The 26,270-nt window shown below is 43.8% G+C and overlaps 1 protein-coding gene across 14 annotated transcripts in view; it reads right to left on the bottom strand.

The window, feature by feature from the left end:
- The window catches only part of LOC139373832 (MAP7 domain-containing protein 1-like), a 78,791-nt gene that overhangs the window by 33,859 nt on the left and 18,662 nt on the right, over positions 1 to 26,270 (bottom strand). For 9 of the 14 annotated variants that reach the window (XM_071114892.1, XM_071114897.1, XM_071114898.1 and 6 more), the window contains exons 2-3: positions 7,699 to 8,169; positions 4,664 to 4,732 (exon numbers count right to left, since the gene is read on the bottom strand). In XM_071114892.1, coding sequence (XP_070970993.1) covers positions 4,664 to 4,732; positions 7,699 to 8,169 — 540 coding nt within the window. Of the gene's footprint in view, positions 1 to 3,784; positions 3,806 to 4,663; positions 4,733 to 7,698; positions 8,170 to 26,270 lie in introns of all 14 variants that reach the window. The other 5 variants (XM_071114895.1, XM_071114886.1, XM_071114885.1 and 2 more) reach the window with 1 other exon arrangement.

The following is a 26,270-nucleotide window of genomic DNA, read 5'->3' as shown; positions in this document are numbered from 1 at the left end:
TCTGTTCACCAGTCCTTCCCGAGCCGTTCTCTATGTTAAGAGGTAGAATACTCTAGTCTGTCTGCACCCCCATCCACAAAGACAACACTTTCTCCATGTCTCCATCACAGAATAAAATATTATCATATTCATTTTCAGTACATCTGATTGGCAGAAATACATTAGCTAAATACATTGAGTGCATGCACTTTCATATTGTAATGGCATTACTGCAGCTTCATATACAATGGCCTTTACATCACAGCCCCATGGTTTAATGTACGGTGTGTTCTCTCTCATATGTGGTTCAACGGATGAGTACGGATGATAATCACGTGTTCCTTTTTTCTCAGCATGTCATCATCAGTATAGTATACATACTGTAGTACATCCAACCGTAAACATACAGTAGACATACTGTAGTACATCCAACCTTAAACATACAGTAAATATACTGTAGTATATCCAACCGTAAACATACAGTATACATACTGTAGTACATCCAACCGTAAACATACAGTAGACATACTGTAGTACATCCAACCTTAAACATACAGTAAATATACTGTAGTATATCCAACCGTAAACATACAGTATACATACTGTAGTACATCCAACCGTAAACATACAGTATACATACTGTAGTACATCCAACCGTAAACATACAGTATACATACTGTAGTACATCCAACCATAAACATACAGTATACATACTGTAGTACATCTAACCGTAAACATACAGTATACATACTGTAGTACATCCAACCGTAAACATACAGTATACATACTGTAGTACATCCAACCGTAAACATACAGTATACATACTGTAGTACATCCAACCGTAAACATACAGTATACATACTGTAGTACATCCAACCGTAAACATACAGTATACATACTGTAGTACATCCAACCGTAAACATACAGTATACATACTGTAGTACATCCAACCTTAAACATACAGTATACATACTGTAGTACATCCAACCGTAAACATACAGTATATATACTGTAGTATATCCAACCATAAACATACAGTATACATACTGTAGTACATCCAACCGTAAACATACTGTAGTACATCCAACCATAAACATACTGTAGTACATCCAACTGTAAACATACAGTATACATACTGTAGTACATCCAACCATAAACATACAGTAAATATACTGTAGTACATCCAACCATAAACATACAGTAAATATACTGTAGTACATCCAACCATAAACATACTGTAGTACATCCAACTGTAAACATACAGTATACATACTGTAGTACATCCAACCATAAACATACAGTAAATATACTGTAGTACATCCAACCATAAACATACAGTAAATATACTGTAGTACATCCAACCGTAAACATACTGTAGTACATCCAACCATAAACATACTGTAGTACATCCAACTGTAAACATACAGTATACATACTGTAGTACATCCAACCATAAACATACAGTAAATATACTGTAGTACATCCAACCGTAAACATACTGTAGTACATCCAACCGTAAACATACTGTAGTACATCCAACCATAAACATACTGTAGTACATCCAACTGTAAACATACAGTATACATACTGTAGTACATCCAACCATAAACATACAGTAAATATACTGTAGTACATCCAACCATAAACATACAGTATACATACTGTAGTACATCCAACCGTAAACATACAGTATACATACTGTAGTACATCCAACCGTAAACATACAGTATACATACTGTAGTACATCCAACCATATACATACTGTAGTACATCCAACCGTAAACATACTGTAGTACATCCAACCGTAAACATACAGTATACATACTGTAGTACATCCAACCATAAACATACAGTATACATACTGTAGTACATCCAACCGTAAACATACAGTATACATACTGTAGTACATCCAACCGTAAACATACTGTAGTACATACAACCGTAAACATACAGTATATATACTGTAGTACATCCAACCGTAAACATACTGTAGTACATCCAACCGTAAACATACTGTAGTACATCCAACCGTAAACATACTGTAGTACATCCAACCGTATACATACTGTAGTACATCCAACCGTAAACATACTGTAGTACATCCAACCGTAAACATACAGTATACATACTGTAGTACATCCAACCATAAACATACTGTAGTACATCCAACCATAAACATACAGTATACATACTGTAGTACATCCAACCGTAAACATACAGTATACATACTGTAGTACATCCAACCGTAAACATACTGTAGTACATCCAACCATAAACATACTGTAGTACATCCAACCGTAAAAATACAGTATACATACTGTAGTACATCCAACCATAAACATACTGTAGTACATCCAACCGTAAACATACTGTAGTACATCCAACCATAAACATACTGTAGTACATCCAACCGTAAAAATACAGTATACATACTGTAGTACATCCAACCATAAACATACTGTAGTACATCCAACCGTAAACATACTGTAGTACATCCAACCGTAAACATACAGTATACATACTGTAGTACATCCAACCATAAACATACTGTAGTACATCCAACCGTAAACATACTGTAGTACATCCAACCATAAACATACTGTAGTACATCCAACCGTAAACATACAGTATACATACTGTAGTACATCCAACCATAAACATACAGTAAACATACTGTAGTACATCCAACCATAAATGCTTGATGAAGTGAGATCTAAACATTTGCAGTCTGTAGTCCATATGAGATTCATATCTTACATCTGGACAGACAGAGAGATTGTTCCAAATGGCACCCTATTCACTATCTAGTGCACTACTTTTGACCAGAGTCCTATGGCTAATGACGCCCTATTCACTATCTAGTGCACTACTTTTGATCAGGGCCCATAGGGAATTATCAGGTAAAGAAAAGGCTTCTTCCATTGGTTGGCTTCTGAAATGATTCCGTTGGCATGGCGATTATAATGAATCTAATGAAATGAGTAATTACATCTAATCTGTCTGAGAGGCCCGGCGGGTCAGTTCACAGTAATGACTACACATTTTTCACGCCTCGCCCCAGGGGGACTATGGGACGGCTCAGTGGGAGACGTCCTCTGATTGGTCAGTTGGTTGCTGAAGCTTTGACCTCAGCGTACAGGGAGAGAGAGGCGGGGGGGGGGCTTGGGCCATTGTTAAGGGATTCGATGTCCTGCATGTAGAGTTGAAAACAAGCTCACAGAATACCTTGGATTGGATTGATTGCACAGGCTTTGGGTTTAGTGTACAAACAAGGGGCTTGAGCCAATGCTATGGAATGAGGCTGTGGGGAAATTATAGTGTACTAAGTGTCTCTGAGTTGATAATAAGGGCACATAATACCTTGACATAAAAATAGACCCTGAAAACATATAAAGTCAAGAAAAATCTATACTGGAAAGACATTACAATGATCCAACAAAATGATGCGAAGTACACATGCAAACACGTATAATGAACAGGAACAAATTAGGTGAAAGGCAAATCTCCACACAATGAAGACAGGAAAGAGAAAAGTCGTATAACTGAACTATCTGATCATTCTTCTTCTCAGAGACAAACAGGATGTTGTAAAGGTTCCTAGTGGACAACAACAGGACAACATCCAGAAAGCAACAAAACTGATTTAATGAACGAGAAAGGAAAAGACGGTTCAGAAGCAGACAGAAATAAAAATACATTGCATCCCAACCACAAGGTGGAGATGTGGAGAAAAGCCTGACTGTTGCTGATAACCACTGATGTTACCAACGCGGATCTTATACAGTGCCGTATAGAGTAGCCTTACCTTGCAGCTGAGTTTGCTGTTCTGAAGCAGCAAAATGAGAAGACAACAGCAATAATCAATATCCATCAATCATTAGAAAGAAAAACCCCCATGGCAGAACCCCCATGACAGAACACCCATGACAGAACCCCTAATGGTAGAACCCTCATGGCAGAACCCCCATGGCAGAACCCCCATGGCAGAACACCCATGACAGAACCCCCAATGGTAGAACCCTCATGGCAGAACCCCCATGGCAGAACACCCATGACAGAACCCCCAATGGTAGAACCCTCATGGCAGAACCCTCATGGTAGAACCCCCATGACAGAACCCCCAAAACAGAACCCCTAATGGTAGAACCCCCATGACAGAACCCCCATGACAGAACCCCCAAAACAGAACCCCTAATGGTAGAACCCCCATGACAGAACCCCCATGACAGAACCCCCAAAACAGAACCCCTAATGGTAGAACCCCCATGACAGAACCCCTAATGGTAGAACCCCCATGACAGAACCCCTAATGGTAGAACCCCCATGACAGAACCCCTAATGGTAGAACCCCCATGACAGAGTAATACAATGTAAGAGAAGCCAATGGTTAAAGACAGGCGGACAGTTCAGGGTAGTGTAATACAACATATTGAAGGCTACAGTGTCTATTGGTTTATTCCATACCTTCTATATCTCTGCCTTGTGTCAGGAACCCAAATGGCACCCTATTCCATTTATAGTGCACTACTTTTGACCAGGGCCCTGGGATAGGGTGCCATTTTGGATGCTTCCCTAGACATGACTAGCTGAGTCTCTTGAGGCCTCCATACCAGACAAGCCCAACATGTCACACATGATAACAGAAAACACATTTCTCTATAGCTTATTTTCCTTTAGGGCTTACCAATGTATTTGGCCCTCTCCTCCCTCCGCTCCTTAGCCAGCTTCTGTCGTTGCTCTGTCGTCAACCCATCTAGGCAGAGAAAAAAATAACTATGCATCAGATATACATGTATTTTTTACCTAAAATATCAATGCACCAAACAGCTGATCACACCTGTCATGTAGAGTATATTAGTATGAGAGAGGTCACGTAGTTGAAACAATTCCTGCATCAATTCTAAACTACGGAGTGATGTCATACACACACTACCGTTCAAAAGTTTGGGGTCACTTAGAAATGTCCTTGTTTTTGAAAGGAAAGCACTTTTTTTGCCCATTAAAATAAGATAAAATTGATCAGAAATACAGTGTAGACATTGTTAATGTTGTAAATGACTATTGTAGCTGGAAACGGCTGATTTTTAATGGAATATCTACATAGACGAACAGAGGACCATGATCCGCAACCATCAGTCCTGTGTTCCAATGGCACGCTGTGCAAGTTTATCATTTTAAAAGGCTAATTAGAAAGCCCTTCATTAAATAGTACCTGCAAAACATCAGTCTCAACGTCAACAGTGAAATGGCGACTCCGGGATGCTGGCCTTCTCGGCAGAGTTGCAAAGAAAAAGCCATATCTCAGACTGGCCAATAACAATTAAAGATTAAGGTGGGCAAAAGAATACAGACACTGGACAGAGAAACTCTGCCTAGAAGGCCGGCATCCCGGAGTCGTCTCTTCACTGTTGACGTTGAGACTGGTGTTTTGCAGGTACTATTTAAAGAAGGGCTTTCTAATTAGCCTTTTAAAATGATAAACTTGCAGCCTTTTAAAATGACAAACTGCCAGCTGATGACTTGTGAGGTGTCTGTTTCTCAAACTAGACACTCTAATGTACTTGTCCTCTTGCTCAGTTGTGCACCGGGGCCTCCCACTCCTCTTTCTATTCTGGTTAGAGCCAGTTTGTGCTGTTCTGTGAAGGGAGTAGTACACAGCTTTGTACAAGATCTTCAGTTTCTTGGCAATTTCTCGCATGGAATAGCCTTAATTTCTCTGAATAAGAATAGACTGATGAGTTTCATAAGAAATGTCTTTGTTTCTGGCCATTTTGAGCTTGTAATCGAACCCACAAGTGCTGATGCTCCAGATACTCAACTAGTCTAAAGAAGGCCAGTTTTATTGCTTCTTTAATCATATCAACAGTTTTCATCTGTGTTAACATAATTGCTAAATGTTTTTTTTTTTATGATCAATTAGCCTTTTAAAATGATAAACTTGGATTATCTAACACAACGTGCCATTGGAACACAGGAGTGATGGTTACTGATAATGGGCCTCTGTACGACTATGTAGATTAAAAATCATTTTAAAAATCAGCCGCTTCCAGCTACAATAGACATTACAACATTGACAATGTCTACTCTGTATTTCTGATCAATTTTATGTTATTTTAATGGACAAAAAAATGTTATTTTGTTTCAAAAACAAGGACATTTCTAAGTGACCCAAAACATTTGAACGGTAGTGTACGTTCACGATGAAGGACAGGAAGCTACATCTCCTGCTGCGGTGCTACAATGTAATTCACTCAATAGTTGCACCGTGTTGTGTGAACCAGAAGGGAACTCCTTCGTTCATGTGGGCGCCCCAAACGGCACCTTATTCTGTTATACTGTTGACCAAAAGTTGTGCACTATTATAGGGAATCGGGTGCCATTTAGGATGCGGCCATGTATTCTTCTGAATTTCCTGTCTGCAGCAATTATCAACGTTCTCCCTGATCCTCTTTGATAAACACAAACATAAGATGAAGGATTTGTATATTAATTTCAGATCCTGTTTCAGCCTAGGCCTAAAATATGTCTGCATTGGAAACGGGGCCCTGGGTCTCCTTTCTGGAGCCCCATGCTATGTCATATGTATGCCGCGTTTTCTCTGCCAACCTGAGAGGGCCTTGCAGCAAGAGCTCCGGCCGTCACTATAGCAACAACTCTTTCCTCCCACCACCACAATCAAAGGGTGAATTCCTGTACTGGCGTCTCACAGCCAGGACTGGAGTCTCACAGCCAGGACTGGCGTCTCACAGCCAGGACTGGAGTCTCACAGCCAGGACTGGCGTCTCACAGCCAGGACTGGCGTCTCACAGCCAGGACTGGCGTCTCACAGCCAAGACTGGCGCCTCACAGCCAGGACTGGCGTCTCACAGCCAGGACTGGCGTCTCACAGCCAGGACTGGAGTCTCACAGCCAGGACTGGCGTCTCACAGCCAAGACTGGCGTCTCACAGCCAGGACTGGCGTCTCACAGCCAGGACTGGAGTCTCACAGCCAGGACTGGCGTCTCACAGCCAAGACTGGCGTCTCACAGCCAGGACTGGCGTCTCACAGCCAGGACTGGCGTCTCACAGCCAGGACTGGAGTCTCACAGCCAGGACTGGCGTCTCACAGCCAGGACTGGCGTCTCACAGCCAGGGCTGGCATCTCACAGCCCTGGGCTGGAGTCTGGAGAGACAAGGCTGGAGTCTGAAGAGACAAACCTGGAGTCTGGAGAGACAAACCTGGAGTCTGGAGAGACAAACCTGGAGTCTGGAGAGACAAACCTGGAGTCTGGAGAGACAAACCTGGAGTCTGGAGAGACAAACCTGGTGTCTGGAGAGATAAACCTGGTGTCTGGAGAGATATGCTGGGGAAGGTTTAGGAAAACTCCCTAAGCCTGGAAGTCCTGTCCCAACACAAGGCTCTCGTCCCTCCCCCTCTATACCGTCCACCACTCCCCTAACAAATGAAGATGTGTAGTTCACCCAATGCCATCTGTCTGATTGGGTCTGTAATGGCTGAAGATCCATTAGATTAGTCTGAGGAACCTTTCACCCGTCCACAGACATGAATGCCTGAATGGTTCTCCCCTCACATGACAACTAGCTTCAACAGCTACCAAACTGTACACCTCACACTGGATGTCCAACCCCATGCTATTTCCTTATCGTCCTGGTTACAGTATGTCTCTCAGTGGGTCTCAGAGCTGTTCTGAGCACAGGCCACGTGTTGAATAATGTACCTCCTTTTTTGGGATGGGGGCTGGTGCCAGACCCAGGGGTGCCTGGTCTAGCATCTGTCTTGGTGGAGGGGTCTGTCTTGGTGGAGGGGTCTGTCTTGGTGGAGGGGTCTGTCTTGGTAGAGGGGTCTGTCTTGGTAGAGGGGTCTGTCTTGGTAGAGGGGTCTGTCTTGGTGGAGGCGTCTGTGTTGGTAGAGGGGTCTGTCTTGGTGGAGGGGTCTGCCTTGGTGGAGGGGTCTGCCTTGGTGGAGGGGTCTGCCTTGGTGGAGGGGTCTGTCTTGGTAGAGGGGTCTGTCTTGGTAGAGGGGTCTGTCTTGGTAGAGGGGTCTGTCTTGGTAGAGGGGTATGCTTTGGGACAGGACTCCGTGTCTGGGGAGAGGTCTGAGATGGCTGAGTCGTCTGATGTCAGAAGGTCCTTCACTATGTTCTTGTCTTCATTCTGGTTGTCCAAAGGCTCTGGTGTGGAGGAGATACCTGGAAGAAAGATAAAACATTCATAAAGAGTAAGTTTGAAGACAAGATATTTGTTTAATTTCCTAAAATATCAAAATATGGAATACCTGTGCAAGTAGAATATGTATGATATCAGGCCACACCTGGCCATGATTACAGACACCTGTGTGTGTTCTTTGACACTGTATAAACTAGTGACCCACAGTGTTTGTCATTATACCCTGATGAAGACAGCTTGTCTGTTGGTTATCAGGTTATTACATTATTGCATCTGAGCTCCTAGAGTGAGAGGGTATCTTTTTCTTTTTCAAGTGGAATATTTACACATGATTGATATCAACATTATCTGAACATTACTAACACCTGTCCCAGAACACAATTGGGAGAGTTTTATACATGTTAACTCCATTTCTTGTCTAGCCAGTACGATGACGTGATGCTAGCACTAGTGATGCTAACAAACTCTAGCATCATCCCATTCTGCTCCCAGGCCACCTTCACTGGGAAGAACTGTCTGCTGTCATTATCCCAAAACTCCCCATTACCCTCCATTAACATCTCCTTCTCATCCAATTCACACACATCAGTCACACTCCTCCTCTCCTCTCCTCTCCTCCTCCTCCTCCTCCTCCTCCTCTCTCCCTGGAGCTTTCGATTCTGCAGAGCCAAACTCCCCCACCATCAGACATTACAGGGACAGGACTGGCAGGAGGCACACATTGTTTCCAATATGGCACCCTATTTGCTATATAGTGCACTGCTTTGGACCAGAGCCATATGGGCCCTGGTCAAAAGTAGTGCACTAGCCTATATAGGGAATAGGGTGCCATATTGGATGCAGACACAGTGTGTAATACGTCTGACTTATCTTCAAAGGAAGACCAGGCTCAGCTTTCCCAAAAACACACAAGACACATTCAAAGGCAGAGGGAAGGAAGTTAGGGAATACATTGAATTTTTTGTAATAGATTGAGAAAGATAGTAGGAGCGAGAGAGGGAGGGATACAGAGAGAAAAGGAAAGAGGGCAGTAAAGAGAGGGACAGAGAGATAGGGGGAGTAGAAAGACAGAGAGAGACAGAGAGATAGGGGGAGTAGAGAGGGAGAGGGCGACAGATAGATAGGGGGAGTAGAGAGAGAGAGAGAGAGAGAGACAGAGAGATAGGGGGAGTAGAAAGACAGAGAGAGACAGAGAGATAGGGGGAGTAGAGAGGGAGAGAGAGACAGAGAGATAGGGGGAGTAGAGAGAGAGAGAGAGAGACAGAGAGATAGGGGGAGTAGAAAGACAGAGAGAGACAGAGAGATAGGGGGAGTAGAGAGGGAGAGAGAGACAGAGAGATAGGGGGAGTAGAGAGGGAGAGAGAGACAGAGAGATAGGGGGAGTAGAGAGAGAGAGAGAGACAGAGAGATAGGGGGAGTAGAAAGACAGAGAGAGACAGAGAGATAGGGGGAGTAGAGAGGGAGAGAGAGACAGAGAGATAGGGGGAGTAGAGAGGGAGAGAGAGAGACAGAGAGATAGGGGGAGTAGAGAGAGAGAGAGAGAGAGACAGAGAGATAGGGGGAGTAGAAAGACAGAGAGAGACAGAGAGATAGGGGGAGTAGAGAGGGAGAGAGAGACAGAGAGATAGGGGGAGTAGAGAGAGAGAGAGAGAGACAGAGAGATAGGGGGAGTAGAGAGAGAGAGAGAGACAGAGAGATAGGGGGAGTAGAAAGACAGAGAGAGACAGAGAGATAGGGGGAGTAGAGAGAGAGAGAGAGAGAGAGAGACAGAGAGATAGGGGGATTAGAAAGAGAGAGACAGAGAGATAGGGGGAGTAGAAAGACAGAGAGAGACAGAGAGATAGGGGGAGTAGAGAGGGAGAGAGAGACAGAGAGATAGGGGGAGTAGAGAGAGAGAGAGAGACAGAGATAGGGGGAGTAGAGAGACAGAGAGACAGAGATAGGGGGAGGAGAGAGAGAGAGAGAGAGAGACAGAGAGATAGGGGGAGTAGAGAGAGAGAGAGAGCGATAAGGGGAGTAGAGAGAGAGAATGAGATAGAGAGATAGGGGGAGTAGAGAGTGAATGAGAGAGAGAGAGAGAGATAGGGGGATTAGAGAGAGAGAGAGAGAGAGAGAGAGAGAGAGAGAGAGAGATTGCACTTCCTAACCTCCTGCCCAATGTATGACCATACTAGAGAGACATATTTCCCTCAGATTGCACAGATCCACAAAGAATTTGAAACCAAATCCAATTTTGATAAACTCCCATATCTACTGGGTGAAATTCCACAGTGTGCCATCACAGCAGCAAGATTTGTGACCTGTTGCCACGAGAAAAGGGCAACCAGTGAAGAACAAACACCATTGTAAATACAACCCATATTTATGCTAATTTATTTTATATTGTGTCCTTTAACCATTTGTACATTGTTAAAACACTGTATATATATAATATGACATTTGTAATGTCTTTATGGTTTTGAAACGTCTGTATGTGTAATGTTTACTGTTAATTTGTATTGTTTATTTCACTTTATATATTCACTTTATATATTATCTACCTCACTTGCTTTGGCAATGTTAACACATGTTTCCCATGCCAATAAAGCCCTTGAATTGAATTGAATTGAGAGAGGAGAGAGAGGGAGTAGAGAGAGAGAGAGAGACAGAGAGAGAGAGAGACAGAGAGAGAGAGAGAGAGAGAGAGAGAGAGAGAGAGAGAGAGAGAGACAGAGACAGAGACAGAGAGATAGGGGGAGTAGAGAGAGAGAGAGAGAGATAGGGGGAGTAGAGAGAGAAAGAGAGAGAGAGAGATAGGGGGAGTAGAGAGAGAGAGAGAGAGATAGGGGGAGTAGAGAGAGAGAGAGAGAGAGAGAGAGAGAGAGAGAGAGAGATAGGGGGAATAGAGAGAGAGAGAGGGAGAGAGAGATAGGGGGAGTAGAGAGAGAGAGATAGAGAGATAGAGAGAGAGAGAGGGGGAGTAGAGAGAGAGAGAGAGAGCGAGAGAGAGATAGGGGGAGTAGAGAGAGAGAGAGAGAGAGAGAGATAGGGGGAGTAGAGAGAGAGAGAGAGACAGAGAGATAGGGGGAGTAGAGAGAGAGAAAGAGAGAGAGAGAGCGAGAGAGAGAGACAGAGAGATAGGGGGAGTAGAGAGAGAGACAGAGAGAGAGAGAGAGAGAGAGAGAGAGACAGAGAGAGAGAGAGAGAGAGCCGTACAGAACCATTTGATGGGAAACCGGCCCATTTAAATACAGGCCCCTGTTGCAATGGAAAGTGCTGATATTACAGTTACAATGGTTAATTACTACAGTGCCAACCTCTGCAAAGTGCAAACTATGCTGCTGAGGCTAAAACATATGAAACATGGTTACTACCACTCTGATCTGAAGATGGAGCGTTATCCTGTGAGTGTGGGGTGGTGTGTGGTTTGGTATGTGGGGTGGTGTGGGGGGTGGTGTGTGGGGTGGTGTGGGGGTTTGTGTGGGGTGGTGTGTGGGGTGGTGCTGGGGGTGGTGCGGGGGGTGGTGTGTGGGGTGGTGTGTGGGCTGGTGTGGGGTGGTGTGTGGGGTGGTGTGTGGGGTGGTGTGGGGTGGTGTGTGGGGTGGTGTGGGGGGTGGTGTGTGGGGTGGTGTGTGGGGTGGTGTGTGGGGTGGTGTGGGGGGTGGTGTGTGGTGTGGTGTGTGGGGTGGTGTGTGGGGTGGTGTGGGGGGTGGTGTGTGGGCTGGTGTGGGGTGGTGTGTGGGGTGGTGTGGGGGGTGGTGTGGGGGGTAGTGTGCGGGGTGTATGAGTCGACAGAATGTAACGTATGCCCACTGACCATTGGAATGAGACACCATACCACCAGGCAGCTACTTTACAGTATCACATAACCAGTAACATTCAAAGTCAAGTTACATATACACATCTCAAATCAACGATAAGATGCACCAACAAAGCCTGCTCTGATCTCTTCTTAACCTCTGACCCCTCTGGCACTGTCTCTGTGGGCTGGGCTATTCAGCAGCTGTTTGGCCCGGCTGCTCACAGTGGCAAACTGCAATATGCCAGAATGATGCGCGGCAGGAGAGAGAGGGTGGGGGGGGGGGATAAAAATTGCGCACCCCCACAATAACCTGTGCAGAACAGCAGGAGAGGAGGAGAGAGAGAGAGTGATTGATAGAAAGAAAGAGTGGGGAGGTTCAGTCGAACGAGGGAGGAGAGAAATAGTGAATGATTGAAAGTGAAAAGAAAGAGGTAGAGAGAGAAAAGGTAGAACTGAAGGTCAGAGATAGAGGAAGAGAGAAAGACAGAGATGAAAAGAGAGAGACAGAAAGAAGGATATTGTTGAGTGATATAGGTGTGAAGGGCTCCAGGTCAGCTAGCTGACTCACGCTCACAGAACGTATCCCTCTCATCAGAAGTTTACATCCCAAATGGCACTCTATTCCCTGCATAGTGCACTACTTTTGACCAGGGCCCATAGTGGGCGTCGCTGTCTCCGACCAAACATTTTAGACGCCCTCCTCTTGGCCGCAGAGAGAAAATGTTGCTGTTTAAATGCTAACTTCCTGCAATTCTACACATTTTGCCATGGGGCAGAGATAAAATGTTACAGTTTTAAAGTTAGTTTCTTGCAATGCAATTCTACACATTTTACCATGGGGCGGAGATAAAATGTTACAGTTTTAAAGTTAGTTTCTTGCAATGCAATTCTACACATTTTACCATGGGGTGGAGATAAAATGTTACAGTTTTAAAGTTTGTTTCTTGTAATTCTACACATTTTGTTATGGCAGGTAGCCTAGTGGTTAATTACAGGCAGCCTAGTGGTTAATAACAGGTAGCCTAGTGGTTAATTACAGGTAGCCTAGTGGTTAATTACAGGTAGCCTAGTGGTTAATTACAGGTAGCCTAGTGGTTAATTACAGGTAGCCTAGTGGTTAATTACAGGTAGCCTAGTGGTTAATAACAGGTAGCCTAGTGGTTAATAACAGGTAGCCTAGTGGTTAATAACAGGTAGCCTAGTGGTTAATTACAGGTAGCCTAGTGGTTAATAACAGGTAGCCTAGTGGTTAATTACAGGTAGCCTAGTGGTTAATAACAGGTAGCCTAGTGGTTAATAACAGGTAGCCTAGTGGTTAATTACAGGTAGCCTAGTGGTTAATAACAGGTAGCCTAGTGGTTAATAACAGGTAGCCTAGTGGTTAATTACAGGTAGCCTAGTGGTTAATAACAGGTAGCCTAGTGGTTAATTACAGGTAGCCTAGTGGTTAATTACAGGTAGCCTAGTGGTTAATTACAGGTAGCCTGGTGGTTAATTACAAGTAGCCTAGTGGTTAATAACAGGTAGCCTAGTGGTTAATTACAGGTAGTCTAGTGGTTAATAACAGGTAGCCTAGTGGTTCATTACAGGTAGCCTAGTGGTTAATTACAGGTAGCCTAGTGGTTAATTACAAGTAGCCTAGTGGTTAATTACAGGTCGCCTAGTGGTTAATTACAGGTAGCCTAGTGGTTAATAACAGGTAGCCTAGTGGTTAATAACAGGTAGCCTAGTGGTTAATAACAGGTAGCCTAGTGGTTAATTACAGGTAGCCTAGTGGTTAATTACAGGTAGCATAGTGGTTAATAACAGGTAGCCTAGTGGTTAATAACAGGTAGCCTAGTGGTTAATTACAGGTAGCCTAGTGGTTAATTACAGGTAGCCTAGTGGTTAATTACAGGTAGCCTAGTGGTTAATAACAGGTAGCCTAGTGGTTAATAACAGGTAGCCTAGTGGTTAATAACAGGTAGCCTAGTGGTTAATTACAGGTAGCCTAGTGGTTAATAACAGGTAGCCTAGCGGTAACTGAAAGGTTGCTGGTTCGAATACCTGAGCCGACAATGTGAAAAATCTGTCAATGTGCCCTTGAGCAAGGCACTTAAACCTAATTTGCTCCAGGGGCGCCGTACTACAATGGCTGACGCTGTAAAACAACACATTTCACTGCACCTATCCGTATGTGACAATAACATATATTTTTTGGTGTAGTCAATCAACGACCACTGGTGTGATCCACAGGAGAGACTGGTCTCTCTCCACAGGTAGGTCGGACTGGATGAGATGCTGGGTGTCTAAGTACTGAAGAAAAATAAGACTCCTCTTGATCTGGTTAGGAAGTGTGTTGTAGTGTGTTATGTTAACACAACTCAGCTGTACTAGCCTGGGGACTTTCCAGAATGTGTGTGTGTGGGAGGGAGAAGGACAGAGAGACCGAGACAGAGAAAGAGAGAGAGAGAGAGAGAGAGAGAGAGAGAGAGAGACAGAGAGAGAGACAGAGAGAGAGAGAGAGAGAGAGAGAGAGAGACAGAGAGAGAGAAAAGAGCACAGCAGGTCGTGTGTAGTTTGAGTATTAGCTGTCCCTATATGACAATAAACCATCCTTTACTTATGCTACTGGAGTTGCTCAAACTAAATCATTGGGGGCCTGTCATGTCAAATAGTGTCCCCCTTTTGGCTGGGGGACATTATTTGGCATGACAGGCCCCATGCCATTGCATTTAGGGAATTTTAGATTCTACCTGACTGTCTTAGTTTTTATTTTGGTGATTGTTCGTTCTCAAAGAGTGTAGGCTGTCATTGTAAATAAGAATTTGTTCTTAACTGACTTGCCTAGTTAAATAAAGGTAAAATAAAAATCTTATGATCTTATTTAAAAAATATATATATAATAATAATAATATTTTTGTTAAATACAGTACTTAATATCTGTTTTTCCAAACGCTAAAATAGAAGCCATTGTGACATCTCTCCAAAGAAACAGGAACTTAGACATGCAATAGAGGGAAGGAGGGTGACAGAGTGTGAAACTGTTTTATGGGGTTATTACAGTAATAAGTAACAGTTTGAGACTGTTTTATAGGGTTATTACAGTAATAAGTAACAGTCTGAGACTGTTTATGGGGTTATTACAGTAATAAGTAACAGTCTGAGACTGTTTTATGGGGTTATTACAGTAATAAGTAACAGTCTGAGACTGTTTATAGGGTTATTACAGTAATAAGTAACAGTCTGAGACTGTTTTCTAGGGTTATTACAGTAATAAGTAACAGTCTGAGACTGTTTTCTAGGGTTATTACAGTAATAAGTAACAGTCTGAGACTGTTTTATGGGGTTATTACAGTAATAAGTAACAGTCTGAGACTGTTTATAGGGTTATTACAGTAATAAGTAACAGTCTGAGACTGTTTTATAGGGTTATTACAGTAATAAGTAACAGTCTGAGACTGTTTTATAGGGTTATTACAGTAATAAGTAACAGTCAAACTGTGTAATAGGGTTATTACGAAAATAAGTATTTGGGTGTGATCGTTTGTTTTCGTGTGGCCTTTAATGATGTTGAGGGTTGGGACTTGGGGGGAACCAAAAGTGGATGAAGGAGAAGGACAGGGCACATAAAGAGAACCGAAACAAGCATAATGACATCACTCAAAATGGAACAGACAGAGAGGAACATTCTATTAGAGACAGAGAGGAACATTCTGTCAGAGACAGAGAGGAACATTCTATTAGAGACAGAGAGGAACATTCTGTTAGTAAACCCTTAGAGCCTACATACTGTACTCTATGAGCATACATACTGTACTCTATGAGCATACATACTGTACTCTATGTCCCCAGTCCCTACAGGTATGTCCCCAGTCCAGCCAACACGTCTCATCAACTAGGCCCATTCATGTTAGAGGTCCCCAATTAACACACAGACACGGATCTGGCAGATCTACCCCCTCCCTCTCTCTCTCCCTCTCTCTCTCTCTCTCTCTCTCCCTCTCTCCCTTCCCCCATCCATCCATTCTACTCCCCTCTGCAGCCGGTCATCTCAGGTTTCTGCGCCACTCTGACAGACACAGTAGTTAAAAATAGAGACGAGCTGCTAGGAGCACGGTGCATCCGACAGAGAAGGTCAAGTGTTTTCATCCATACATGGGACTTCTGCTGAGGTACCTTGGGAAAATCAGAGAGACTGGAAGCATGCTCTGACGGAACAAAAACACACAAGAGAAATCCTGAGAAGACAAAAGAACTAGGCTATTAGGTGGAAGGTTTAAGCACGTGAGTATTGACACAACATTAGAGGAACTGACTTTCACCGGCTAGGAAGACAAGGTCGTGGTTACGTAACACTGCAAATGTTATTACATTGTCAATTCTCCATAAAGCCATGCCGAGATATGGTGCACTGCCCTAAACTGGGACAGTGCTGGAAATGGAGCACAGGGGCTTTCCAACTGTCCAGCTACAATGTGCTGGAATTGGGAAACGGGTCAGAACCTGTGATGGGGACTGTTTGAGTGTGCAGGCAGTGTGTGACAGAGGCAGTGTGTGTGTGTGTGTGTGTGTGTGTGTGTGTGTGTGTGTGTGTGTGTGTGTGTGTGTGTGTGTGTGTGTGTGTGTGTGTGTGTGGGTGTGTGTGTGTGCATTTAGGGTCTGTCAGCTGCGGGAGGGAGGGAGATAGGGAGGGGAACCTCAGCATACGAGATCTGGGTAAGGCCGACCTCAGGCATCCCTGGTATGTGAGTTCCCCTGTGTCTCCGTGTGTGTGTACTGTATGTGTGTGTGCACATGCGCGCATGTGGTCAAGGATGATAACATGGTCACAGAGGCTGCCTGCACTCCGGAAACACAAATGCCTCCACTTCCCAGTGAGGGCCTCAAGAGAGCTGCCCTCAGTGTGTGTGTGTGTACACAGCAGACAACACAGTCTACAGCAGACCACACAGTCTACAGCAGACAACACAGTCTACGGCAGACCACACGGTCTCTGGCAGACAACACAGTCTACGGCAGACCACACAGTCTCTGGCAGACCACACAGCCTCTGGCAGACAACACAGTCTCTGGCAGACAACACAGTCTACGGCAGACCACACAGTCTCTGGCAGACAACACAGTCTACGGCAGACCACACAGTCTCTGGCAGACCACACAGCCTCTGGCAGACCACACAGCCTCTGGCAGACAACACAGTCTCTGGCAGACCACACAGTCTCTGGCAGACCACACAGTCTCTGGCAGACCACACAGTCTCTGGCAGACAACACAGTCTACGGCAGACCACACAGTCTCTGGCAGACCACACAGCCTCTGGCAGACAACAAAAGCAAGTAAGCCAACAGTTCAGTGGGTCCAGTCAGTCATTCAAATAGAAACCTGTTCCACGGGCGGCAGGTAGATTTGCGGTTGAAAGTGTTGGGCCAGTAACCAAAAGGTCGCTGGTTCGAATCTCCGAGCCGACTAGGTGAAAAATCAGTTGATGTGCCCTTGAGGAAGGCACTTCACCCTGATTGGTCCTGTGAGGTGCTCTGGATAAGTGTCTGCTAAATTCACCTTTCATGGTGACAATAACACCCGTAATTCACCTTTCATGGTGACAATAACGTCCATCCTTCACCTTTCATGGTGACAATAACACCCGTAATTCACCTTTCACGGTGACAATAACGCCCATCATTCACCTTTCATGGTGACAATAACGCCTGTTATTCACCTTTCATGGTGACAATAACACCCATCATTCACCTTTCATGGTGACAATAACACCCATCATTCAACCTTTCATGGTGACAATAACGCCCGTCATTCACCTTTCATGGTGACAATAACACCCATCATTCACCTTTCATGGTGACAATAACACCCATCATTCAACCTTTCATGGTGACAATAACGCCCGTCATTCACCTTTCATGATGACAATAACACCCATAATTCACCTTTCATGGTGACAATAATGCCCATCATTCACCTTTCATGGTGACAATAACACCCATCATTCACCTTTCATGGTGACAATAACGCCCGTTATTCACCTTTCATGGTGACAATAACACCCATCATTCACCTTTCATGGTGACAATAACGCCCGTTATTCACCTTTCATGGTGACAATAACACCCATCATTCACCTTTCATGGTGACAATAACGCCCGTTATTCACCTTTCATGGTGACAATAACACCCGTCATTCACCTTTCATGGTGACAATAACACCCATCATTCACCTTTCATGGTGACAATAACACCCGTCATTCACCTTTCATGGTGACAATAACACCCATCACTCACCTTTCATGGTGACAAGAACACCCGTCATTCACCTTTCATGGTGACAAGAACACCCGTCATTCACCTTTCATGGTGACAATAACACCCGTCATTCACCTTTCATGGTGACAATAACGCCCATCATTCACCTTTCATGGTGACGATAACACCCATCATTCACCTTTCATGGTGACAATAACACCCATAATTCACCTTTCACGGTGACAATAACGCCCGTCATTCACCTTTCATGGTGACAATAACACCCTTCTTTGCTGTACACTTTGGAGGTATTGGAATTAGGCCAAGTATCTAAAGGAAATATCAACGCATGTCGCACATACACTAATACATAACACACAGTGTACAAAACTCTTTCCATAGACTGACCAGGGGAAAACTATGATCCCTTATTTATGTCACTTGTTAAATCCAATTATATCAGTGTAGATGAAGGGGAGGAGACAGGTTAAAGAAGGATTTTGAAGCCTTGAGACATGGATTGTGAATGTGTGCCATTGAGGGTGAATGGGCAAGACAAGATTTAAGTGCCTTTGAACGGGGTATGATAGTAGGTGCCAGGCGAACCAGTTTGTTTGAGTGTGTCAAGAACTGCTACGCTGCTGGGTTTTTCACGCTCAACAATTTCCCACGTGTATCAAGAATGGTCCACCACACAAAGGACATCCAGCCAAATTGACACAACTATGGGACGCATTGAAGTCAACATGGGCCAGCATCCCCGTGGAACCATTTCGTCAACTTGTAGAGTGCATGTCCCTGACGAATTGAGACTGTTCTGAGGGCAAACGTGTGTGCAACTCAATATTAGGAAGGTGTTCCTAATGTTTTGTACACTCAGTGTATGTTTCCCATTTGCACTAGGCTACTTTTGCTTTCACATTTGGCAGGGCCTAGGCTACTGCTGGAGTGCAGTAATCTGGTTACCCTCACTGAAACTCATGGCTCATGGCTCCACCAGCTAGCTTCTATAGAGAGGAACGTCTTAGCCTGAGTCCCAAATGACAGGCTTCCTTCTGTTCCGTCACTTCATAACTCAATCGATTACCTTCTCCATCTCTATAATGACGCCACACTGTTTTTCCATTAGAATGAATGAACCGTGGCAGATTGCCTGCCGAGGCTAAGTTGGCCTCCTGTGTCTCTGTGGTTTTTGTCTGCATCCCAAATGGCACCCTATTCACTATATAGTGCACTACTTTTGTCCAGAGCCCTATTGGCCCTGGTCAAAAAAAAGAGTGCACTAAATAGGGAAAAGGATGCCAATTGGGACGCAGGTCCTGTATCACTCTCTTCCAGGATCACATGACCTATAACAGAGCTGAAGATGCTGCACCGGACCAACACTTGACATGAATATGGAGCATGGAAGCCCAATATGGAATACACACTCCATCTGCTGCCATTTCGTGCCAGATAGCACTCAGCTGATTCCACATAGTCTAAGGTTTGACAGACTGTTTGCCAAGGATCTCTACTGAGGGTAGGAAACCCCCCATCCCCATCCACCTCCATTAAGAGCAGAGAGGTTACAGAGTCTCATGTGGGTGCTAAGGTTAGACCGCTTGCCACGGAGCCGAAAACAACTATAACAGGAAACTGTAGACGAGCGCTGGCTACAGAACGTGTCCTCCTCTGGAACGATGGCTGACTCCACCGAGGCTTTGAGCCAGTGTGAACTTAGTTACCCAGTCACACAGACAGACAATGTAAAGCAAAGCATTCATCAGAAATGGATCATCAATGACTCAGCATTTCTCCCCATTCTGTAGTCACCAGTATGATTAGAATCAAAGTGACAGAAGTGTTGGCAAACAATACAAGATGGCTGTCGTGGCATGTAGACAGGGCCAGCGTCTCAGAAAATAGACTCGTTATCGTGACTGTATAGGAGCCATGGAGGCTGACAGACCAGACCGTGGAGGCTGACAGACCCTGACAGACCAGACCTTGGAGGCTGACAGACCAGACCGTGGAGGCTGACAGACCAGACCGTGGAGGCTGACAGACCAGACCGTGGAGGCTGACAGACCAGACCATGGAGGCTGACAGACCATGACCTCATCATAATGTCATACTTCCTCCATAGAGGGGCTGTCATTAGTGCAGGGCATGATGGGAATGAAAACAAGAGTACCTGCATGAACATAACACTGGATAGAAATAATAGGATTTGAATTTGTTGATGTTTAAGAGAACGAGGAAAAGAAAGAGGGGGAGATATACTGCATCTTTACATAAAAATCTACAGATTTGTCTATTCTCACATTCACATCATTCAGCAGACACCCAATTCCTGCTGACATGCTACCGTGTCCTGGGTGGCATTGCGGAGCAGTTGCTCCAACTACCTTCTATTTGTTTTCATATAAACAATGTTAGCCGTATTGTGAATGAGCATGCTGAATGGGAGATCAGGGCCCTGCCCTAAGACGCCTCGGCATGGCTCCTCGGACGGACGGACGGACGGACAGACAGACAGACAATCTTGCAACCTTACAGTTAACTAGTCCAACGGAATAACGACCTGCCTCTCTCTCGTTGCACTCCACAAGGAGTTACGCGAATGCAGTAGACCAAGGTAAGTTGCTAGCTAGCATTAAACTTATCTTGTAAAAAACAATCAATCATAATCACTAGTTAACTACACATGGTTGATGATATTACTAGATATTATCTAGCGTGTCCTGCGTTGCATATAATCTGACTTAGCATACAAGTATCTGACTGAGCGGTGGTAGGCAGAAGCAGGCACGTAAACATTCATTCAAACAGCACTTTCGTGCGTTTTGCCAGCAGCTCTTCGTTGTGCGTCAAGCATTGCACAGTTTATGACTTCAAGCCTATCAACTCCCGAGATGAGGCTCGTGTAACCGAAGTGAAATGGCTAGCTAGTTAGCGGGCGCTAATTGTCGTTGTGTTGCTGGTTTGAGCCCGGGGAGGAGTGCGGAGAGGGACGGAAGCTATACTGTTACGCTGGCAATACTAAAATGACTATAAGAACATCCAATAGTCAAAGGTTAATGAAATACAAATGGTATAGAGAGAAATAGTCCTATAATTCCTATAATAACTACAACCTAAAATGTCTTACCTGGGAATATTGAAGACTCGTGTTAAAAGGAACCACCAGCTTTCACATGTTCTGAGCAAGGAATTAGCTTTCTTACATGGCACATATTTTACATGGAACATATTGCACTTTTACTTTCTTCTCCAACACTTTTGTTTTTGCATTATTTAAACCAAATTGAACATGTTTCATTATTTACTTGAGGCTAAATTGATTTTATTGATGTATTATATTAAGTTAAAATTAAGTGTTCATTCAGTATTGTTGTAATTGTTATTATTACAAATAAATAAATAAAAATCGGCTGATTAATCGGCATCGGCTTTTATGGTTCTCCAATAATCGGTATCGCCGTTGAAAAATCAAAAAAAATCTTCCCACCGTGAAGCATGGAGGAGGTGGTGTGATGGTGCTTTGCTGGTGACACTGTCATTGATTTATTTAGAATTCAAGGCACACTTAACAAGCTTGGTTACCACAGCATTCTGCAGCGATACGCCATCCCATCTGGTTTGAGCTTAGTGGGACTATCATTTGTTTTTCAACAGGACAATGACCCAACACACCTCCAGGCTGTGTAAGGGCTATTTGACCAAGATGGAGAGTGATGGAGTGCTGCATCAGATGACCTGGCCTCCACAATCACCCGATCTCAACCAATTCAGATGGTTTGGGATGAGTTAGACCGCAGAGTGAAGGAAAAGCAGGCAACAAGTGCTGAGCATATGTGGAAACTCCTTCAAGACTGTTTGAAAAGCATTCTAGTTGAAGCTGGTAGAGAGAATGCCAAGAGTGTGCAAAGCTGTCATCAAGGCAAAGGGTGGCTACTTTGAATAATCTCAAATATAAAATATATTTTGATTTGTTTAACACTTTTTTGGTTACTACATGATTCCATACGTGTTATTTCATAGTTGTAATGTCTTCACTATTATTCTATAATGTAGAAAATAGTAAAAATAAAGAAAAACCCTTGAATGAGTAGGTGTCCAAACTGGTACTGGTACTGTGTGTGTGTGTGTGTGTGTGTGTGTGTGTGTGTGTGTGTGTGTGTGTGTGTGTGTGTGTGTGTGTGTGTGTGTGTGTGTGTGTGTGTGTGTGTGTGTGTGTGTGTGTGTGTGTGTATGCATGCATGCGTGCGTGTTTGACAACAGAATAAAAGCTTGAGATGTGGGTGAACAGCACGTGCTGTGCATCATACCAAGTACAGTAAATCATGTGAGATACAAAGCTGTGATACATGTGCAATACCAAAACATGCTAAGTATGTGACACTATGCAAGAACACATGCCACGGCTCATCACAGCCACTTCAAAGTTCTAACTAATAGAACAGGCCATGTGAGCAGCACATCCCTAGCCTGACGAATTGCTCCGCTGCCCTGTCGTTCACCACTGTACATACTTCCATCTGAGACTGCCATCATTGAAGTTGCTTGTGGTGACCAGAGGCACAGGGGGCGTTGTACAAAACAAAGTCGTCAGCGATTGGATCGTCGCTAACCAATCAGAGTATCAAAGCCAATGACGAATTTTCAAACCGCCACTTTATTTGGTATTTCATTAGGATCCCCATTAGCTGTTGTGAAAGAAGCAGCTCCTCTTCCTGGGGTCCACACAGATCATGAAACATTACACAATACAGAACATTAATAGACAAGAGCAGCTCAGAACAACATATATTTTTATAAGTGGAACACATAAAATATCAATACACAAACTGTCTAGGTCCAATAGGGGAGAGGCATTGTGCTGTGAGGTGTTGCTTTATTTATTTTTTAAACCAGGTTTGCTGTTCATTTGAGATGGAAGGGAGTGCCATGCAATACTGGCTCTATATAATACTGTACGCTTTCATGAATTTGTTCTGGATTTGGGGACTGTGAAACGACCCTGGTGGCAAGTGTGTGTGTCAGAGCTGTGTGTAAGTAGACTATGCAAACAATTTGGAATTTTCTACACGTTTCTTATCAAATGAAGAAGTGATGCAGTCAGTCTCTCCTCAACTCTTAGCCAAGACAGACTGGCATGCAAAGTATTTGTATTAGTCCTCTGATTACAACGAAGAGCAAGACGTGCCGCTCTGTTCTGGGCCAGCTGCAGCTGAACTAGGTCTTTCTTTGCAGCATTTGACCACATGACTGGAGGACTTGCTTTGTGGAGTGTGGTGTCAAAAAAGCAGAGCATCTCTTTATTATAGACCTCTCCCCGTCTTTACAACCATTCAATCTATATGTTTTGACATTGACAGTTTACAATCTAAGACAACACCAAGTAATTTAGTCTCCTCCACTTGTTCAGCCACAACATTCATTACCAGATTCAGCTGAGGTCTAGAGCTTAGGCAATTATTTGTACCAAATACAATGCTCTTAGTTTTAGAGATGTTGACTGTGATGACTGTTCCTAGGCAGTCATTGAAAATAATAATTTGTTCTTTACTGACTTGCCTAGTTAAATAACGGTAAATAAAAAGAGATGTTCAGGACCAGTTTATTACTGGCCACCCATTCGAAAACTGACTGTTAAGAGCTTCAGTGACTTTATTAGCTGTGGTTGCTGACACGTATATTGTTGAATCGTGGACACACAGGCTTTGTTTAATGCCAGTGGCAGGTCATTGGTTAAAATTGAAAAGAGTAGAGGGCCAAGAGAGCTGCCCTGCGGTACACCACAACTTACTTGTTTGACATTAGAGAGGCTTCCATTAAAGAAAACCCTCTGAGTTCTATTAGATCTTTAGCTCTGAATCCACGATATGGCAGAGGTTGAAAATCCATCAAATATAAGTTCTCAACAACAGGATATGGTCAATAATATCAATAATATCAAAGGCTGCACTAACATCTAAATGTACAGCTCCCACAATCTTCTTCTTATCAATTTCTTTCAACCAATCATCAGTCATTTCTGTCAGTGCATGTTGAGTGCCCTTGTCAATAAGCATGCTGAAAGTCCGTTGTCAATTTGTTTACAGAAAAATAGCATTGTATTTGTTCAAACACAATTTTTTCCAACAGTTTGCAAAGAGCTGGCAACAAGATGATAGGGTAGCGGAATAACTTTTGCTTCCCTCCAGGCCTGAGGTTAAACACCTTCCTCTAGACTCAAATTAAAGACATGACAAATAGGAGTGGCCATAGAGTCAGTACCATCCTCAGTAACTTTTCATCTAAGTTGTCAATGCCAGGAGGTTAGTCATTATTGATCGATAACAATACGTATTCCACCTCTCCCACACTAACTTTAGAAAATTCAAAATTACAATGCTTTTCTTTCATTATTTGTTTTTTAATGTACTAATACGATAGATCACCGTTTGTTGTTGGCATTTCCTGCCTAAGTTTGCCCAAGTAGTAGTAATCATGAAAATAATCCACGTGTTCTGGTTCAGGCCCAACCTATCGGGAATTGCCAGGGACCTCACGATACGATATTATCATGATACTTAGGTGCCGATACGATATGCATTGCAATTCTCATGATTCTGTATTTATTGCAATTCGATCCTGCAATTTGACGTTCCAAACATATTGCTCACTATATGTCTGCTGCAGAGAGACAAGAGAGAGTCATGAGAAGAGAGTTTTGATCAGTCTGGGAAATAAAGGTTCTGAAAACATGGTGTCTCACTATTGAAAAAGAAGATGGAGAACAAGCTATAGGATGAAAAATACCAGAGTTTTGGAGCAGGGACAACTGACTAGCGTTAGCTAACGCTACCTAGTGTCGATACTTGCCGATACTACTAAATCGATACTTGGCGATACTACTAAATCGATACTTGGCGATACTACTAAATCGATACTTGGCGATACTACTAAATCGATACTTGGCGTGAAATATTGATTATAATATCATCCCAAAATAATATCACGATTTGTAACTGTATCGATGTTTTCCACCTATCACTAGTAGCCAGGCAAGCACATCCCTGGGCAATGAGAAACAGTGAGAAACATTTATTTAGATCTCATAAACACAGTCAATACTCATTAGCTATGCTGCTTCATGGAAACTAGCTAAAGCTGCTGCTGCCAGAGTAATGACTGCTGACACTGCTGTGTTTTGGGACTAAGTAGGGAATACTGTAGAGAGCAGAGCAGAGAACAGAGCTAGCAGAGAACAGAGCTAGCAGAGAACAGAGCTAGCAGAGAGCAGAGCTAGCAGAGAGCAGAGCTAGCAGAGAGCAGAGCTAGCAGAGAGCAGAGCTAGCAGAGTGATGGTGGCTTGGCAGAGCGTAGAGAGTGAAGGGTGACGGGGGGCATGTTTAATGGTATCAAGTGAAGCCAGCAGGGCATGCCAGTCTCACTGCTCAACGTGGCTGATCACACAGTCCTGTCTCAACCTAACTTCACACACTGCTGTCTCAACCGTACTAGGTAGTAGTTAGTCAAGTATGACACAGTGTTGTCTCAACCTAACTTTGGAGTCAAGTATGATTCAATCAGTACTTTATCAAAGTGTTCCATCTTTATGCAAAAGTATTCATGTATTTGACCTAATAAAAAGCAGCGATTAATGATATTAACATAGACCACTGAGATGCTTTAAGACATCTGACAGATACTCAACACTAATTACCCAGATGAGAGGACCCTACTTAAGAACTGACGTTCAATTAATTCAAGAGGGAGAAACTAAACACAACTATTAACAGAGTGTGTGTTTAAAACCATAGCCATGTTGAATTGACAAGGCTGTCGTTGGGTATAAAGAGCAGCACAAGCCTGAGGGGGAAGTGAGTCAAGGGTCAACACAACAACAGCACAACACAACACAGCAGAGCCCATATGATTCACAGCGGAACTGATCAGATCTAAAAGTTATCTCTGCAGGAAAGAAAATGGAGGACAGAGGAGGAGAGAGGATGACAGTGGAGGACAGTGGAGGCCAGAGGACAGTGGAGGAGAGAGGAGGACAGAGGAGGAGAGAGGAGGACAGTAGGGGACAGAGGAGGAGAGAGGAGGACAGAGGAGGACAGTGGAGGA

Source organism: Oncorhynchus clarkii, chromosome 18 (genome assembly GCF_045791955.1).
Source record: "Oncorhynchus clarkii lewisi isolate Uvic-CL-2024 chromosome 18, UVic_Ocla_1.0, whole genome shotgun sequence".
NCBI classification, from domain to species: Eukaryota; Metazoa; Chordata; class Actinopteri; order Salmoniformes; family Salmonidae; genus Oncorhynchus; species Oncorhynchus clarkii.
This window is presented reverse-complemented; position numbering and strand designations above follow the sequence as displayed.